Genomic DNA, 20,256 nt, shown 5'->3' with positions numbered 1-20,256 from the left:
AACATACGGTTGAGAATGTTGGGAAGAATTCAAGGTATAATAAATTCAATTGTTTGCACAATACTGCTTAAACTGAAAAGAAGTAAAAGAGGATCCTCTATCATATTTTCCCTCCCAGTTGAGCAAAATCATTAATGAAATCTTAAACATTTTGAAATGTAGTTGACATTTGTGTTTTGAACTACAAAAATTCTCACTTGTCATATTATCAACTATCATTAACAGTTTTCTGTTTACCTCTTGAACGTTTTATGAAAAGATCTAAATGTTCTATGTGAATAATAGCAAAAGGTCTTTTACCAGGTTTTATGAAATGTAAAAATCCTTGTAATTTGCTACCTGTCACTTTATTCTTGAGGCATTCAAAGCATGCTAATCCACATCTTCTTCCACATTGTTGCATGCATGGAAACCAGTATGATCTGCTCTTATCAGTTTCTACATTGTGGCATATTCAGTAATATCTAATCCTGATACCAAGTTTTCAAAGTAGAGTTCAGAAGAGTAATATTTCCATGAGCTCTCCAGTATTTTTCCATGGCCAGAAAATGTTTACCTAAATTACCCTGAGCTTAATTAAAACCTTATCAAGACTAACTGTTTCACAAATTTGTAACCATTTTTATCCTCTTTGGATTCTCTATCAATTAGCTTATTAATTTCATGCAGCAGCACTGAGACATATAGTGTTATTCTTGCAGTTTCATATTTGTCATGCTTGCCATTAAAGCAAAACTAAATATATCATTTGTGTCATACTTGTGCATTAAGCTCATTTCTCTTGCTTACGTTTATGGCATAACACTCATTCATAAAAATATGTTTTCTTCTATTTAAACTTTTGAAGCTCAGATTCTCATTTTTCTTCCATCTTCTATTTCATTGTCATCTTTTTTTTTTTTTTTTTTTTTTTTTTACTTTATTTTATCATAAAATTTTATCCAGAAGAACCTTGGCGAATTCTTTGTAATTCTTACTTTAAAATATCTTTTGAGACTGACTATAAGAACAAGCATCTTTCCCTAACTGTTGTTAACTTCATCAAATTGCATTTTCTACTTTTAATTAGGTATGCCATTTCATACTCAAGAAACCATTCACAGTATACTCTTACGAAAGTTGCGAAGAATTTTTTGAACAGTTATTTCATGCATTCATTTGCATTTCCTTCACTGTCACATAGTAACACAAATTATTGTGTCTGAGTGATGTCAGCTTGTTGTAGTTGGCTAGGCCATATGCTATTATTTCTTACATTTTTATTTATTGGCATATTATTGTATTTATGCATGTACATCCAGCCACAATTTAGGATTATCAAAATTCATTACCAATGTTAGTACTTTGCACATTCTGTTGGTTTCTCTTTTATATTGTCATCTATTTGCAGATTATACAGTATCCAATGCAGTTATTTAGCAGCAACAGCAATAACATTCTTAAACTGAATATTTGTGAAGATATTCATTCTTATAATTAAAAACACAAGCTTTTATTCAATAATGGAAACCTTTCTGGTATTGTGCATAAACCACTCTAATTAAGCAATAGTGAAAAGGTTTATATGAGAAAGTAATCTCTTAGTTGAATGTGTGATTTTATTTTTATGAATGAATTCAATATTGCATTTTTTTAAATCAAAGTATAATTGCTTATTTCAAACTATCATAGATTGAATTTTACTGTCATATCTAATTTTATGATTTTAATTGTATAAAACGTTATTTCACTTGTTTCTTATTTAAAAAATTTTTTTCCATCGCAGTTCAGTCTTCAGATGTGATACAGACGCATGATACAATGAAGGATAATACTAACAGTACTCTGTCAGAGGAAATTCCTGATGGAGTAAGTAATTGTCTTGTTAAATAACATGCATTTATATATCTGAAAATATTTCAATTGTGTATTTGTGTACAATGTTGTTCATTGATTGTACAAAGGAAATTTTAGGAATGTGGCATGATTAGACTCAGCTAGTGTGATTTAAATTATCCCACACTTTTGAAAGAATCTACATTATTTTTAACTATGTGAAGTCAGCATTGTATGTTAAAGACAATTATTTTTTTTAATTGATTTCTTTTTGGAGTTTCATTTTACAGGAGAATTTTTGTTTATTTTTTTCTATGGTTTTTTTTAACTATGTTTGCTGAGTTATTTAAAAATGCAAATAACTTTTCTTACATTGGCTAATCTTGGTTCTTGTAATAACTTTAATCTTAATTCATCACTTAATTGTACTTGTTAGTAGTTCTGGTTTACTTCTATATTTGATGCTGCAGAGTTTTCAAAAGAGTAGGGTGTAGAATAATATGCTTCAGTGAATGCTTAAAACTCTTCAGATCATTCCTTTGAAGAATCAAATGCGAAATAAAGTTAAAAATACATTAGGATGTCTTTTCTCATGCTTGTTTAATGTCTAGTTTGAGATTAAACAGTCCTTCCTATCGGTACTTTTCTTTTCAAAGGAAAAATTTCAATAACTTTTCAGATGGCTTTTAATTATTAAATATTAGATATTCATATGTGTTGAAAAATGAAGTGATAGCAAAGCAGAATTTATGATATGTATAGAAATTACCTAGCAAAAATTTCTTTATCAAGATTACTGTTCTTTTATTGATATCATTTATGAAATTTGAAAAATATAAAAGGTATATTAGTATTGTTTGGGCAAGAACATAAAAAGCTCAAAGTTTCTTAAATACTTTTCATCTGTAATTATTATAAAAAGATAAAATATAATGCTACCAGTGTAAAAGTTTGAAGGTAGAAAGAGATATATTATGAGAACTTTAACGTTTCCATCCCCCTCGGCAGTGGTTATTTTTAACCTCATAACCCATATGCATGTAGCACATATAATTGCTTTAACAAAAAAAGAGAAGAAAATTAAATTTCTGAAAAACAGTAAAGGAGTAATATAGTGTGTCCACAAAATTATACAAAACTAAAAGTTCAAGGAAACATATTCAAGCTCTTTCTCAACAATTTTGTGACCAGTATCCATACCTATCATACGAACAGAGCTTACATTTTTCAGCAACAGTTGTCGAATATTTTTTATGTTCTCATCAATTTGCGACTGTGAAGATGAGCCATTCCTGGGTTCAACATCAATATCTTTATTTCCATCACAAAACCATCAAAAAAAGTCAGAGTTGCCAACTCTACCAGTTTCTGACCGTTCTTCCGTGACCCGATTTACAAACTATTTCTCCCAACTTTCTCTTCATACTCTTAAAATTTCTCATAATTTTTCTGTAGCTTGGCTTAATACTTTGTTATTTGCACCAAAAAAAGTTATTTGGGGTGTCTAAAATCACTTGGTTTTGCTCTAGATTGCATATAAAAGAAAACCAAAGTGGTTGCCTTTTTCGGATTTATTTAAAATGTAGGATTCATGCTTATGAAGGGAAGTACTCATTTTAAAATGCCTTTTACTAATACTTTATTTAATATTAGGAATGTCTTACTTTGCTCCATTTTTTAATTAAATTTTACCTCACTGATGTGTATTTTGCATGACCGTATGAAGTATTTTCTCTCTCCTTTGCACATGCCTTCATGGTGTAACTGGAAGCACGCTTGAAGCTTATTCAAGAGGTCCTGAGTTCGAATTTTTGGGAGAGCATTGTACATTTTTTGCATTACAGTATCAATCTAGCCTAATGACTCTACAAGTGGCACCCAAACTAAAAAGAGGCACACGATAATTCGCCAATTCCCAGGATTTGGCAGTTAAGTTCCCCAATCCCCAGTCTCTCTTTAAAAGGGGAATATATAAGGTATTTTGTACCTCCTACCTGCATGTCTTTGGAATGTATGTGGAAGCACCCTTGACGTATACTGGGAACGTTCAGAGCTCAAATCCCAGGAAGGGCATTGCATATTTTCATATTCAAGTATCAATATAACTTTATGATTCAACAACTATTGCATTATATAGTCAAAAGTCTTTAATCTGGACTCGTCGGGACTTCGGTGATTCCGGATTATAATTTTTTTTTTTTTGGATTATAGATCATCAGTTTAAATCTGGTAAGATGGCATGCAGAAATTATAAAATTTAAAATATGAAATCGTAATTTATGAAATAAAGAGCAATTATGATCTAAAGGGTATCAAAATTTACAAAAAAAAGCTTAATATTTATTTGTTTACTTTATTAAACATTTCTTTCAACGCACGCATGCGTAAAGCATACATTACGCATAGTCGAAATTAGAAAATTGCAACCAGAAAACTATTTGATGTGTATTCGTGATATTTATAATGACGAGGAAATTGATTTAAATTATATCGGAGTACATTTAGATGAAACACTACGTTTAATGAGGAATTATAAGCCGAATAAAATAAAAACATCTGCCCTGAAGATGAGGATAGTGCTGACAGATCAACATGCGCATCGCGACGTTCTCCCCCTTCCGCAGAGCAGCGTGAAATTGATAAACAGATTTTGGAATGGTTAGAGAAACAAATCTCCTCTCTGTCACTTTCTTCATGTCTTTATCCGTTTTTTGCAGCAGTTCCACTTTTTGTTTAATGGACATCGAAACATGCTTTCGCTTTGCAGATCCTTTGGCAGCTCCAGCATCGGAAATTCTATTTAACATAATCGAAAGTTCAAGCTTACTTTTATAAAATTGCTCTAACAGTCTGCAAAAAATAATAAGCCGGATCCAATTCGAAGATTAAGGAACAACGCAATCTGCAGCATTAACTGAAATAGATAATTAGATAATTTTAGCTTAACTTATATAGTCCGTTATACATTAAACGTGCATGCGTAAACGTACTATGCGCATGCGTAAATGCATTATGTGTTGACACATGCGCAGAAAGTTTGTAGCTTTGAGGTCCGGATTATGGGTGTCCGGATTAACGACTTTTGACTGTATATTATTTTCTCAAGCATTTTAGTTTTATGCATTACATAGAATATGAAGGCTGTGCTGTAATTTAATTTTCATTTCTGTAATATTATTGGCTATATTTATTTTCATTTGTTTGCTGTTTTTGTCTAATTTTTTATTTTATTTCTAATATTTGATAACTCTATACATAATGCAAATATTATTTATATTACAGAATGCCAGTGAAATAATTATGGAGATTGAGGACCTGGATAAAAAGATAAAATCTCTTGAAGAAAAATTAAAACAGTGTGGTATGTATACTTGAATATTTCTGTCATCTATATTTTCCATGTATGTTCGAATTGAAGCATGTATTTATTTTAGCATAACTTAGTGACCACCATATTGGATGTTACTTAAAATTACCTTTTCACATTCACAAAGAATCTGAAATGTTTAAAATTGTACTCTGTATGATCACCCCTAAAAATTTTAAGTTATGCCAATAGTTTAAGCTAAAGTAAGTACCAAATTACATTCATTGTTTTCAGCACTGAAAATTTTGATATATTTCCTATTTGTCTGACTACATGTCTGATATATTTCCTGACTAATATCTGCATACTCTTGGGAGAAAATAAATTAAAAAATTACTAATTTGTGCATTATGTTACCGGCAAAGTTTGAAATCTGGCATTGTATAGAATGTCTAAAACTAGCCAACAATGTATGAAAAGATTTATATTTCACACATTTCCTAGGCATTCTATAGAATGCCAAATGACAAACCTGCAAAGTATGAAATACATTTCCGATTCATTTCGAAGAACCGAAACTACTTACCAGAAGTTAATAAATGATGTAAAAAAGCTATAATAAGTAATAAAAAGGAACCATAAGACTACTGGCTGCTGAATCGCTAGGATGTGATGTTTGTGGAAAACCAAAGTATATTCATTTATCCTGTTAAAGAAAGCATCAGTACTCTACAGTATTATGTCACCGGGCACTGGGTTATTTCCTGTACTTCATGAAAACTCATTTTGAGTACTGGACACTGACGACATGACAGAATGTTGAAAGAACTTTCAACCAAATACTAAAATGTTGCATGTAATGGTATTGACCTGTACCTTTGTGAGCTCTGCCAGAAAAAAACAAAAAGGAATAAAATTATGTGTGGAATTTACCGTTATGTGCGTCTTTGACTGTGCCATTATTGTAATAAGATTACTTGGTGATGGATTGACGATGTTTCTCTGCATTATAACTTGAAGAGAATTTACCACATAGTTAGAGATGACCCTCAAAGACACACATAATGGTAAATTCTGCACATAATTTTATTCCTTGATAATGCACATCATCACTATGGGTGCACTATGCATTCCACAATTTTATATAACTTACATTTCTTGAAGGATCGACAAAATTGGAAAAGTAAACTCTTGTGTGGCTAGCGGCAAGAATGTGGAGCAAATTGAAAAGCCAAAGCGGAAAAAAAGAGAAAGGGAGTTGCGACGCAGTTACCTTTTATACTATTTCAGGTCACAGACATTCATGAAAGATTAATGTCCATATGTTGGGTTCAGATTTCACCAATAAGTGTGCGCATCAGAATTGCAGAGAGTTTAGATAGAAAATTATTGCTCTGTTATTTTTAGAATGGAAACAGAAGTTAAAGGGCTATTATTAATTTATTATTTGAAAGATATTTGTATTATGTACCAAATTACATTCAACTTTGCATATATACAAAAAAGTAAGGAATTTAGAACCTAATTCACAAAGACAAGAAATAAAATCAAAACCAGTAAAATTCCAAAATTTCTCAATATCCCCCTTCCCCAAAATGCTTACTGTTCTAGATTTACAAAAATGGAAAGATTATCTCTATTTTTCGCTTTTTAATAATTTTATCAAGCATGCAAACATTCTTTACCTACAAACAAATGGTATTCCAATGGAAAGTTCTTATTCAACTCGCTTATGTAACCTCTATTTAGTTTCTAAAGAATTTAAGTTTCTCAAAAATCTTTCTGAAAATGATTAGAATAAATTTTCAAGTACATTTTAGATATGTTGATGATATTACTTTCAACAATAATAATCTTTTTGAAATAAGCAACATCTACTCCAACTGTCTAAATTTTAACAAGACCAATAAAGGCATTTCACATTAAAAAAAAATCTTTCTGTTCTAGTTAACGATCCTAAATGCAATCCTTCTTTGCTTTCGGCCTTTAAAGAAATTATGTTTTAGTTCTGGTTTCATCAACAGATGGCGCCACTAGCTGATTTTATGTCCAGATTTTCTTATCTATCATTATATCCTATCTCGTTCATTTGCGCTTTTGCAGCTGAGGATGGTGGTTCGGTAAAACCATCGAAACTAGTCCTGTGAAAATTTGAAAATATAACGCTGATTTTTGTTGTTTGACTTCTGAATTAGTATTTGTTCGCCGTGTTATTGTGTCTCAATTAAGACCAATAAAATCAATAAATTGTAGATCATCTGGATCTTAGCATTTATAATCTTAAAGAAGTAAGACTTTTTGATAAAAGAAGAGAATTAAGTTTTTCTTCAATTAAACTTATAAACTGGAATACCAACATCTCTAAGAATGTTATTGCAAGTGCAGTTTTTAATCAGATTACCAAAATTTTAAAAGTATATACAAAAATTGAGCAACAGCAAATTTTAGAACATGAAATTCCAATTAACTTCATTAACAGTCTATTTAAAAAAGCTGAAGTAGTCTACACCCTATAAAATTATTTAAAGTATTGAATTTTTTCTCTGAACTTTCAAATAAAAGAAAAATGTTTTAGAGGATTTTATAGGGCATTTTTTATTTATATATATGTTACTATACTTTTTCCTTGAATATGCATTTATTAACTGTGGGCTTACTCTATTCTAATTTGCCGTGATTAACCCAAGACGTGGAGATTTTATTCTTTTTCTAATATTTGTTTCTTTTTTCGTTTTTCCTTTTTCTCACTGCATTACAATCATGCTTTTCAAAATCTAAAAATAGAAAATTCACCTTTTGGGAGATTTTTCAAACTTTCCATTGCCAATTTGTTTCGCCATTGGGACCAAACTAGCAATCTTTAGCGTCTATGCTTGCTTTTTGGATTACAGCCTTTGTTCCTGACTGCGGTGAGTTCAATATTAAGAGTCTCTGTAAATTATTCTTATATATTCAGTAATTTTTTAATTTGAATTTATATTTGAAATTTAATTCAATATATCTGTCTATTTATCTCTACCTTTTTGGATGTGAATTAATTTTAGATGGAATTGTTTTTGTGCATTTTTATTTCATGTGATTGCAAATCTATTTCGTTAGGGAAGCTTTGAAATTTTCCAGATGAATTATTACAATTAAATTATTTAAGATGGTTCATCAGCTAATTTTAGATGGACAGAAACAAAATAGTTTTCCTTAGGGGGGGATTCATTTGAATCTGATCTACCTCCTCTTGATAACATTGAATAAAATTTTAATTGAATTCTTCTTCCTATTTTTGCATTTTATATTGTTTTTGGAAATTCTTCCAGTTTGAAAACAATTTGTTGATATGTTTTATTGGGGAATTGTGGGGTTTTACTGGTTTTGATTTATTTCTTCATGTCTTTGTGAATCAGGTTCTAAATTTCTATATATATCAAACAAGAACTATCTAACAGGAAGGCACAGATTAAAAACAATTTGAAGGAAAGACTTGGAAAACAAATTTAAATTAAAAGTAACTTAATGCTAAAAGAAAAATTAAATGAAATAAAAATTAATAATTCCTTACTTAAAAAAGACCAAGAAATTATCAACTTTTTCGTGACACTGTTCCAAAATATTGATGTTCTAAAACCACTGTGACAAAATCAATTTATGGTAGTCACTTTATTATACCAATATGAGATAAAACTAATTAATTTTATGACAATGCATTCTTTATTAGTGTTTTACGGGATGTCTAATTGTGTTATTAATTATAACTGTTCCTATTATCTTATGTGAAATGGATGTGCATTCAGATGGTAAATAAAATGTAGTTTTCATAGCATTTTGTGGCCTTGAAACTACTGCTCTTACATGAAGTAGACGGTTTGTTTGCACATAAAGGAAACTGTCGTACACACTAAGAGGAATATGTGTTTATCATAAATAATTACTGCTTTATCAATTATAGCCACATAAAAGGAATTGAGAAGCTACAGAATTAGACTGCTTGTTATTCAAGGTCTCCACACAAATACCATGACCAAAATTAATAATATTGTCAGAGACAAAAAGTTTAGTTTCAGAAATGGATAATGCTTATATGGATATTCTTGTATCAGAAAGCATAGTGAAATATAGACATCTATCTGCAGCTGGAAGGAGATGCTTGCCTCAAATTTTTTCATTCCCTTAACTTACTTGTCCACATTGTCCTTCATAATTTTCTTCAGCTTATTTATTAAATCAAAAAAAGGGTGCATTTAGAAAATGGGACATCCTATTGAAAAATACATGTAATATGTTGAAAACAACCTATAATCTGAATATTAGAAGTTTTCAGATGCATTTTTATTTTTAAATATGAAATATATTTTAAAGTAAAAAAATATATTATTTTCACATGTAAGAAATATACTGTTTAAAAGTTAAAGCAAATACTGTGTTATTTTCTGGACTCTACGGTGTATGCTTGAATTTTGTCATTTTTTAATGCTGTTGATTACTTTCTTCTCTTCCTGTTCTGTCTGTGAATGACTTACTGAGGTGTATATTTTTTTAATGTCAAACTTTCAGGAGATTAAAATTTTGTTTTATAGGTCAAGGTGAACTGTTAGCTGCCAGGGGTGAACAAACTGTACTGAAGGGAAAAGGCTCTAAAGAACATTCAAAAACTTCTGATAACATTATACATTTAGACGACAGTGATGACAGTACGGATCTTTTTCCACAGTCAGTGCCACCCACACCACCTCAGCTTTTAGCTCATGATAAAGATCCAAAATCAAGTTACAAATCATTTTATAACCATAATTAGTTTCTCATTTAAACTAAATGAGTTAAATAACTCCTTCTGCTTTTATTTTAAAGTTATATTTTGATATCCTGACAAAATTTATTTTTGTATTTGCTTAGCCATAAAGCATATGTATATATTTAACCAAGTCGTATTTTTTAATATTGCTTTACCTTTTTTATTATTTCTTTTATAAATAGTACACATATGTTTGAAGAAGTTCTTGTTTATGTATAGATTCTTTTTTTACCACATCTTTCTTTTCTTTACTTTTTTTTTTTTTTTTTTTTTTGTTGTAAAATATAGTTTGAGTTAACAGTATAACCATTCTATACACTGTATTAGCTGTTCACTAATCTTACATATTTTCATAATGTTGAAAAATTGCATTTTTTTGTGTACTTTCATTATATTTTAAATAAAAATGTCATAGTAGAATGTATTATTATTTAATTTTTATGCTAATTCTATGACCAAGTAAGTGTTATTTATAAACTTTACTTTAAATATCTTACTGGACAGGAAAAAACAGCAGGTGTTGTTGAAATACTCATCTGAGCATGAGTTTGTATGAAACTTTTCAGATGTTCCAGTTAAAAAAAATTCCCACTAGTTAAAAATGTTTCCAGCAAATTGCTTGGAGAATGCTTTTGAAGTTTGTATAACCAGGTGTGAATAGTAATTAACAAGATACCAATGTATTTAATTTTTTATCATTTATATGTGTGTTTACGAATTTTTTTAAGGGTTTACTTTAACATGTTTATTAAATCAGACTGTCATTTGATAATTTGTCATTTAGAAAAAGTATTATAAAAGTTAAAAGGTTTATCTAAAATAGAAATTACATGAAAATTTAAAAACTGTAAATGCATTTTCTGTTCATTTGCCTGATTTTTCCCCCTTCTGTTAAAGAATTTAGGGGATTAATTAGTTTTTAAATTTTTTTTTCTTCTACTTCTTGTTTTGATTGTTTGTATTTTGCTTGTTATATCAATATGTTTGTACTAATTCAAGCTTTTTTGTTGCATAATATTATGAAATTTTAAAGATTATTTTGTATATAAAATCTTGTACAGTAAATATTACTGTATCTTGTAAAAATTCTGTGGATTTATAATTTAGCTTGAGGTGCTTTATAAACTGAAAGTTTGCATTTGGAAGTAACTTGATTTTTCTTGTAATAAATATTTAAAAAGAAAAATGTTTTGTAATTATTTTATTGAATTATTCAAAAAGTACTTTTTTTTTTGGCTTGCCACCAGAGGAATTGTATTTTTAATCAGCTAATTTCATTCTAAACATGTTGTCATGATATGTTTTGACAACTGACATTACAAGGCTTATTTGAAAATAGTATTGATTTTTTTGTGCGTGCATTTAGCCTGAAATGTACATGCATTTAGCCTGAAATATACATGCATTTAGCCTGAAATATGGAAAATTAAAAGCTACATTCTTGCATATTTTTCTTTCTTATTACCAAAAAAGTAAGAAAGCTTATCAAGCAAGGGGGAAATTATGTGATGCCTTTTTGATGTAAAAAAGATGATGATGTTGCCCTTCGTCAAGGAAGAACCCATCTTTCCATTCAATATGTCATCTGGATTTGGTCATTTTAAGGTTTTCTTTAGAAATATAGCCTTATCATACAGCTTATTTAATTGAAATGTACCGATGGAAAAGAGGTTTTATAAATTATTTTTATTTTAATTGACAGACCAGCATGTCAAGTTTTCCAATGACCTTTTAAGACACCCTGTATATGACTGCAATATTTAAAATACAGGTGTTATGTAGTGTTCAGAACTACAAATACCAAAAGAAGAGTAATAAAGTACAATTTGCAATTAATCAAAAATGTGTTTAATGTTTATTAAATAACATATATTTAAAAATGCAATATTCAAGGTTGCCATGCTACCTGGAAAACCGGGAAAAGTCAGGGAATTCGGAAATTGACCAAGAAAAGTCAGGGAATTTAAGTGTTTTAGTCAAAATCTGGAAAAGTCAGGGAATTTCATACAACGATCCCGCCAAAAAAGGCGAGTTTTGCGCCGACGTCGGAAGAGATCCCTTTTTTGGCAAATTGTGTATCACGTGAGTGTCATTAGGGCAGCTGGCATAGAGCCAGTTTTTGCAGCTCCAATTTGATTGTCTTTTTAGAAAGGCAAAGAAGTTTCCCGCAACTTTTGGTTTCCAGTAACCTCGAGAATCGCATGTGCAGTGCATGAACTAAAGAAAGTACCTGTTCTCGTATAAAACAAAATGGGTTTAATCCTAGTATACGGTACCATGAAGGTTAGAATTAAAAAAAATATGTATTATAAAGAAGGAAAACCTCTCTGCAACAGACGTGGCTCGGTTCCATCATAGCGGGAAACAGCTGTACATGCGCGATATATCTGTCGTCAAAGCTCGAAACCGGTGACGAAGTTCGAAGGTCATGTTATCAAGAGTTCATAAAATAAATATCGTTTAAAATGTCTTTAAACTCTAAAGGAAAAGAAAATATTTTTTAGCGCAAGTAAATTAATTCATGGATTAGTTATTTTAAGGGGGGAAATCTACGAAAATCCGTTTTTAAAATTATTGCGAAAAATCCAAGATAAAACGTTCTTTGATAAAACGTTTCTTCTTGGATTTTTTGCAATAATTTATAAACGGATTTTCGTAGTTTTCTTTTTTGTCAAAGAACGTTTCTTCTTAACACGTGTTTCTCAATTTCCTGTACACATCGTGGAGAGGGAAATTCTGGCCGTTCCGTCGTCAAATCCCTTGGCAAATTTTCCCTCCGCTTTTTACATAGACGTTCTTTGGTGAGAATAATCTCCATGTATGGTACAGTGGGATTTGGTGACATGATGATGAGCAGTAAACAGGTCATTTTGTTCTTGGCGACAATTTTCAAAATCATGCGAAGGCCGTATGGTATACTAGGATTTTACCGAAAAAAAATTTTTTTTTTCTTTTCTTTTCTTTTCTTTCTAATAAATACCTTGTCATTTTGCAGTAAAATAAAAAAATAGTAATCAATCATCTAGGATAACCATGTAATATAGCTATATTCGCTAAAATATCGTTGATTATTCTAATTAAATTTTTAAGTAATTATCTTTATTTTTATGTTATTCATATCATTTAATGTTGCTTCAGTTGATCTTTACATTATGGTAACTTGGCGATTTTTTGGCAAAAATTTGGCGACCAACTCTCCTGCAGCAACCCTCTATTTTTTATCCCGCCGCCATTTTGTCTTCACGAAGTAAAAACATGTTTCTTTTCTTTTTATCTACTGAACACTTCTTCCAACAATCTACTAGCCGAATTACACTTATGCTAGAAATTTTATCTGACAAAACTGCTTAATCATGACAAATATTCACTGCAAAATTGGGAAAAAGTGCACAATACCATACTCCTTACACGTTTTTCAAAATAACACATACACATAAACCATGTACACGTTGACTTATTTTTACTTAAAAAAACATCCCAGAATTACACAAAAATGGCATTGCGCACACTCTTCACTATATCCATGTACACTACTTTTTTCTCATAAATTAGAAAAATTTCACGAAAATACATGACAATTTTCTGAATCTTTAAACCCGGTAAAAAGAACATATATGAAATTCCCTGATCGTGAAAAAGTATATACCCTTTCCAAATATGAACATTTCCACGTATAAAATAAATAAAATATCCAAAAACTTTTACCTTTAAATCATCTATTATATTATAAACGTCACCAACGAATTCATACCGCAAGCATTATATATACTTAGTGTCAAATATTTAAATTATTTCCATGCACGTTTACTTCAACTAAAATGTATACCAAATTCCTACAAACATAAAATTCACAAAATAACTATCATTTAATTAAAATATCACTAAACCATGTACACGTCGACTTATTTTTACTTAAAAAAAAAATCCCAGAATTGCACAAAAATGGCATTGCGCACCCTCTTCACCATATCCATGTACACTCCTTTTTTCTCATAAATTAGAAAAATTTCACGAAAATGCATGACAATTTTCTGAATCTTTAAACCTGTTAAAAAAACATATGAAATTACCTAATAACGAAAAAGTATATACCCTTTCCAAATATGAGCATTTCCACGTATAAAATAAAATATCCAAAAACTTTTACCTCTAAATTATCTATTATAAACGTCACCAACAAATTCATACCGCAAACATTACAAATACTTAGTGTCAAATATTTAAATTATTTCCATGCACGTTTACTTCAACTAAAATGTATACCAAATTCCTACAAACATAAAATTCACAAAATAACTATCATTTAATTAAAATATCACTAAACCATGTACACGTCGACTTATTTTTACTTAAAAAAAAAATCCCAGAATTGCACAAAAATGGCATTGCGCACACTCTTCACCATATCCATGTACACTCCTTTTTTCTCATAAATTAGAAAAATTTCACGAAAATGCATGACAATTTTCTGAATCTTTAAACCTGTTAAAAAAACATACGAAATTACCTAATAACGAAAAAGTATATACCCTTTCCAAATATGAGCATTTCCACGTATAAAATAAAATATCCAAAAACTTTTACCTCTAAATTATCTATTATAAACGTCACCAACAAATTCATACCGCAAACATTACAAATACTTAGTGTCAAATATTTAAATTATTTCCATGCACGTTTACTTCAACTAAAACGTATACCAAATTCCTACAAACATAAAATTCACAAAATAACTATCATTTAATTAAAATATAATTAAATTCAAAAACACTACTTAAAATATAAATAAGCACATACATTAAATTAATAAAAATTAGCTTACAATCCTAATTACTTTAAACTAAATCATTGCTAATAACAATTTTCCCAATAATACCAAATTACTTTACTTCCACCTTACATTTAGAACAATGCATAAAAATAATATCCTCAAATAATTAAAAATACTAACTTACCTAATCTTCAGAATCTTGATTACGTGTCCGATAAACTTTTCTTATTTCTGTTTCAGGATCTTTAAAATCATACTTATAGTTCACAGCAAGGTACCAGGTAAAATAAATAACTTAATAAAACATCTTTACTTCTATCTCGCACAACCTTAAAGAAACAGTTATTACTACCTCTTTCAATCCCACTAAATACCCATTTTGAATTCACTTTAGTTAGGGCCATGGGATCCAAAAATTAACGAACACTGTTTCACACAACACAGAATAAAGCCAAATACAAAATTTCCAGATTTTTACCCGATTTCCCCCTTTTTCCGATTAAAGAACCATAATTCGTCCATTAATATCACGACATATCCCATGATCTCTCATTTCCCTCACACAAAATAATGCGTAATCGGAACTGAGTACTGCTCACATTATTACCAAAGTCCCAGGTAGTAACCTTTATCGCCTCCAAAATGTCGCCAAACTACCAGTTACCATATTCTAAAGATCAGCCGTTGCTTCTTCCCACTAAATTTATTTATCATTAGTAAATAATATTTCCAAATTTCAGGAAATTTTCTCTGGCATAATCCTGAAATTAATTCTAGCAGTATGATGACATCACAAAATTTAATGCACATATTTTTTCCTTATGTATGCTGCGAAATAAATATAAAATACCTCAATTTAGTAAAAAATATCATTAAATAGATTTCTTTCTTTCGTTTAGCTGCAGAATGTCTGCAAAAAAAGCCTTATTTTATTCCAGATTGGGTAGATTCTAATCTCAATCTTCAGTGGAGAAAACAACTCCTATTATAATTATATTTGTGTTTTCAAGTGTTAAGGTGCCTTTTAAGAAGACACCTCACACAAATTAAATTTACCTAAAATCTAACCTAACTTTTAGCATTGCGTTGTGATTTATAAGAACCGGATTAGCCTCCTGTTGAACTGGGGATGATCATGAGTAATAATTAAATAAAACGTACAGTTGTTATCCAATGTATATATCTTAAATTTTATTAAGTTTTTTAAGCGGAAAAGTAAACAAAATTATCAAACAAAGTGTACCAAGAATAATTAAGAATAAATGTCCTCTGGGATTTATTGAATAATTAAGTGAATTTGCTACACAGTACAAGTAATACCATAATTAATTTACCTCTTAGCACAGCCAACGTACATTATGCTGATAGACTGGAATTTTCTCGAAACATACCTGGAAAACCTGGAAAAGTCAGAGAATTTCATTCTCCTGTTTAAGTGGCAACCCTGAATATTTATGCATTACAATTCTTAGTAGTAATGCAGATGTTCCTTAATATGATCTTATGTATATACTTATTGGTTTAATTTCTATATTTTAGTATAATGGTAGAGTATCATGATCACTTCATGCACATTTTAAAATCAATACATTTCTTTTGTGCATTGCACAGGAGAGCTTTGAGTGTACATTTTGATTTCCACTCTCTGGGATACTAGCAGATTACCTTGATCACTTCATTTAAACAATACATTTTCTAAAATCAGTAACCTTTATTTGCATACTGCACAGAAAATCTTTGAATAATATACACATTAGCATGTTATATACCAGGGTTGGGGAACCTTTTTACCATAAGATGCCGCATTTAAATTAGGGTGTGATAAAGGGAGGCTGCATTAGTTGAAATACCTATAAATGCCCCTTTTGTAAAATTATTATATTTTTGTATAGTTTTATTGCTGTTGCATTATATAGAAGTAATGCAAAAAACATCAATTACAACATTTTAAAAAAGTCATTTATTAAAATAAAAATTTAGAATATTTTTGTATTCACCTAAGGCTGATAACTTATAACATTAATCTTTAATAATTTTTTTAATAAACAACCACACATATTTAAATACTTCTTCAAATAAAAATCATAAAGAAGTATTTTTCAATAAATTTATTACATTATAAAGAAAAACAATAGAAAAGTAATAATGTTAAGTTATTAAAAACCATTATAGCAGTATGTAAAATAATGTTAAAATCTGATGGAAAATTTAATTTCGTGGAATATTTGCATTTCTTTCTTGTCTGAAAGTAATTGAATATTTGGATCAAGCTACGCAACGTGCAGTCTTAGTTGATCCTCTAAATGATCATTTGTAATTTGCATTCTTAAAGTAGTTTAAATTTTTGTCATGAGAGAAAAGTTGACTCGCAGCAGTAAATACTTCCAAAGCAGGAAAGCAAACTGCATGCATGCTCTCATAGGCATGCCTATTTAACAGCATTTTCCCATATTTCTATGGGAGAAGAGATTTGAGGATACTATCTTCCCGCAACTCAAATAGCTCCATTTGTAATTCCGTAAGAGCTTTGAAATGTGGTTCAAATGCCGGTTTCATAGCAAAAGTGTGCTCGTCAAAATCTGAAATTTTTTTATTATATTCTATTAAAAAAAATCCAAGATACCTACTTATTCATCAAATGTTTTATTTTTACATTTTTGCTCTCTCCAAGAAGTGTTCTGGAGATAAATCCAAGCATGAGAGGAATGTTTAGAAAAATGTTAATTTTTTCAGAATGCCTGGATCTTTTGCCACATTTCATATAAATGCTTCTTTTTACCTAGCAGGCAAATATTTAAATTATTTTGTTTTGTCATAATATCAGACAAAAATGCAATATTTCTGCAAAATGCTTCATCTAATAGATTACATAGTTTTCCCTGTTCTTGATAAAAGTTTGAAATTTATCATCGTAAAGTTTTTATCAAAACTTATTCTGTTGATCAGTGAACCTTGCAGTAGTATGGCAGATCAACACTGTATGTTTCCTTGTCTAAATTTAGCATCTGCCAAAATTCATTATGATGCATTGCATTTATGTGAATATAGTTGACAATCGAAATAGTTCTAACTAGAGTGTCTTGCAAAATGGTTATTTTTACGCAAAGATTTTGCTGATGCAAAATGCAGTGAAATTATATAAATTTATTCAAGTTTTCCATTTTTAACAAAGCAACGAATCCTGCTTTTTTACCTATTATGGAAGGTGCGTTATTGATGCAGACACTGACTAAATTACTGACATTTAATTATAATTAATGGCGTATGTCTCTGAAGTTTTCAAAAATGTCAACTCTGGAAGTTCTTCCAGTTAATGTACCCAGCACCAAAAGTTTTTCGTAACACTGAAAATCTTTAATAAGTAATCACGAATAAAATATAAAACTTGCGTTGAGTCAGGTTTATTAATGCTTTCATCTAAAGAAATTGGAAAATAGACACGTTCATTTTATGTAATTGTACAAAGTTGCTGTGTTACATTTTCAGCTAATCTGTGGTGCCTACTGTTATAGTTCTTTAGAGGCAGTTGTTTATATTTATCAACTTTTTCTGAATCTAACATATCTACTGCTTTAACTGCACATTCTTTAATTATTTCTACATCACTAGATGGTCTGTCTCTTTTTCCAAGTATATGTGCTATTTTGTAAGTAACAGCGACTGCAGTTATATTTCCTTTACAAAAGCATTAGAAGATGCCTATTGATGATGCTTTTCATTTTTCAAGTTTTGAATTGCAGCTTGTTGAGATTCACCTTGAAATATTTATGTTCCGAGTCAAATAGTGTTTATTAGCATTCACTTTTTTCAAAGTACATAATTTACCCTTAATTTACATGGTTTAAAAATTCGGATTTCAAAAACTTGGTAAAAATGTATATTCGGCTGCATATACGCAAATACATATATTTGAAGTCCTTTTTTAATGTCATTCCTTTGGTAGCACTGGTGGCAACAAGAAGGATGGGAATTTCCCATGTTGTAAAAGTGGATTCCCAATAATATTTTTTTCACAAAAATAAAGCTATTTGTTTCATGTGAACTAGTGCAGTATCAGTAGCAGCAAAGCTTACATAATTTTTATTTGAATGTTTACTGGTAAGTTTTCAGCATTTATATTTTTTGTGGCATTTTTGTAATTTACATAGATTTTTTAGGGTATTGTAGTGCCAAAAGATTTGAAAAAAAAAATGAAATAAAAAGAAAAGCTATTTCTTTAGAAACAAAAATTAAAATTTTAGATCGTCTACGTAATAGAGAAAGAGTAACAGATGTTGTTAAATTTTACTCCATGAATGAAGCCACACTAAGGGCAATTAGAAAAAATGAAGACTCTATTAAAAAAAGTGTAGCAGCTGGATCTTGCAGTATTAAGAGCACAATTTCATATGTAAGAGATGATACAATGGAAAATATGGAAAAAGCATTAGTGATATGGATAGAAGACCAAAATCAAAAACGGATTCCAATTGATACTAAATTTATACTAATGCTATTACGAATAAGGCTTTAAAGATTTATAAAGCACTTAAGAATCACTCACCGTCTACTTTGTCAGATGAAAAAAAGTTATCTTTTTCCACAGGTGTGAGAGATTTAAACAAAGACATTCTTTACATAATCTAAGATTGAAAGGAGAAAGTGCATCTGCTGATTCGGATGCAGCACAACAATAGCCAGCAAAATTTGCTGAAATCATTGCCGCCAATTCCTACACTTCTGATCAGGTCTTCAATGTTGACGAGTCCAGGTTGTTCTGGAAAAAAGTGCCTGAAAGAATCTATTTAGCTAAAGCTTGCAAATCAGCTAGTGGTCATAATGTAGCAAAAAGTTGTATAACAATTCTTTTCTTTTGCAACGCTTAAGGTGATTGTATAATGTAACTACTGGTTATTAACAAGTCAAAAGCACCATGCTCATTTAAAAGAATAAGCATAAATAACCTTCCCGTTTATTGGATGGCAAATAAGAAAACATGGGTCACTGCCATAGCTTTCAATGAGCGGTTTCACAACATGTTTATCCCAGGTGTCAAAAATTATTCAAGTAAAAAAGGAATTGCCTTTTAAGGCTCTTCTATTACATGATAATGCACCTGGTCATCTTCAAGATTTACAACACGAAAATGTAAACGTTGTCTTTTTACCAAAGAATACAACTTCCTTATTACAGCTGTTAAATGAAGCAATAATTTTAACTTTTAAGGCATACAAACAAACCTTCAGATATATTTTAGTGTTAGATATTCGTCACTGTGCTAGCCGATAGATGGCAGTGCCTCTAACCTTACTGTAGCTAGGCCAAGTGCACGGTAATTGTGCTGCATCACTCTCGTCACATGCCGCCAACTATGTAGAATCAATGTCTCTCTAGTAATCTAGTTTAATCTTAGTAATCTGTGTATGTTTGACGGGTCAAAATATAGAACATGATGTCAGAATTAACCCTGCTCACGAATTTAATGGAAAATCCGTAAAACTTGAAAGCAAAATAGCGCATAACCTGCCCACGTTGTCACCGTTTGACGCTGGATGGAACCCTTCTGAAGCTTGGAGACACTGGAAGGAAGACTGATACTAT

The 20,256-nt window shown here is 30.1% G+C and overlaps 1 protein-coding gene across 3 annotated transcripts in view; it reads left to right on the top strand.

Moving 5' to 3' along the window:
* LOC118204480 (uncharacterized) overlaps window positions 1–11,691 on the top strand; it is a 60,707-nt gene extending 49,016 nt beyond the window's left edge. For all 3 annotated transcript variants that reach the window (XM_085818449.1, XM_085818450.1, XM_085818448.1), the window contains exons 10-12: window positions 1,766–1,848; window positions 5,098–5,176; window positions 9,691–11,691. In XM_085818449.1, coding sequence (XP_085674575.1) covers window positions 1,766–1,848; window positions 5,098–5,176; window positions 9,691–9,908 — 380 coding nt within the window. In that variant the 3' untranslated portion in view covers window positions 9,909–11,691. The remainder of the gene's footprint in view (window positions 1–1,765; window positions 1,849–5,097; window positions 5,177–9,690) is intronic.
* The last annotated feature ends 8,565 nt before the right edge of the window (window positions 11,692–20,256 follow it).

This window comes from Stegodyphus dumicola, chromosome 6, assembly GCF_044657685.1.
Source record: "Stegodyphus dumicola isolate Sdum_Otavi_A_Nest chromosome 6, ASM4465768v1".
Classification (NCBI taxonomy): domain Eukaryota; kingdom Metazoa; phylum Arthropoda; class Arachnida; order Araneae; family Eresidae; genus Stegodyphus; species Stegodyphus dumicola.
This window is presented reverse-complemented; position numbering and strand designations above follow the sequence as displayed.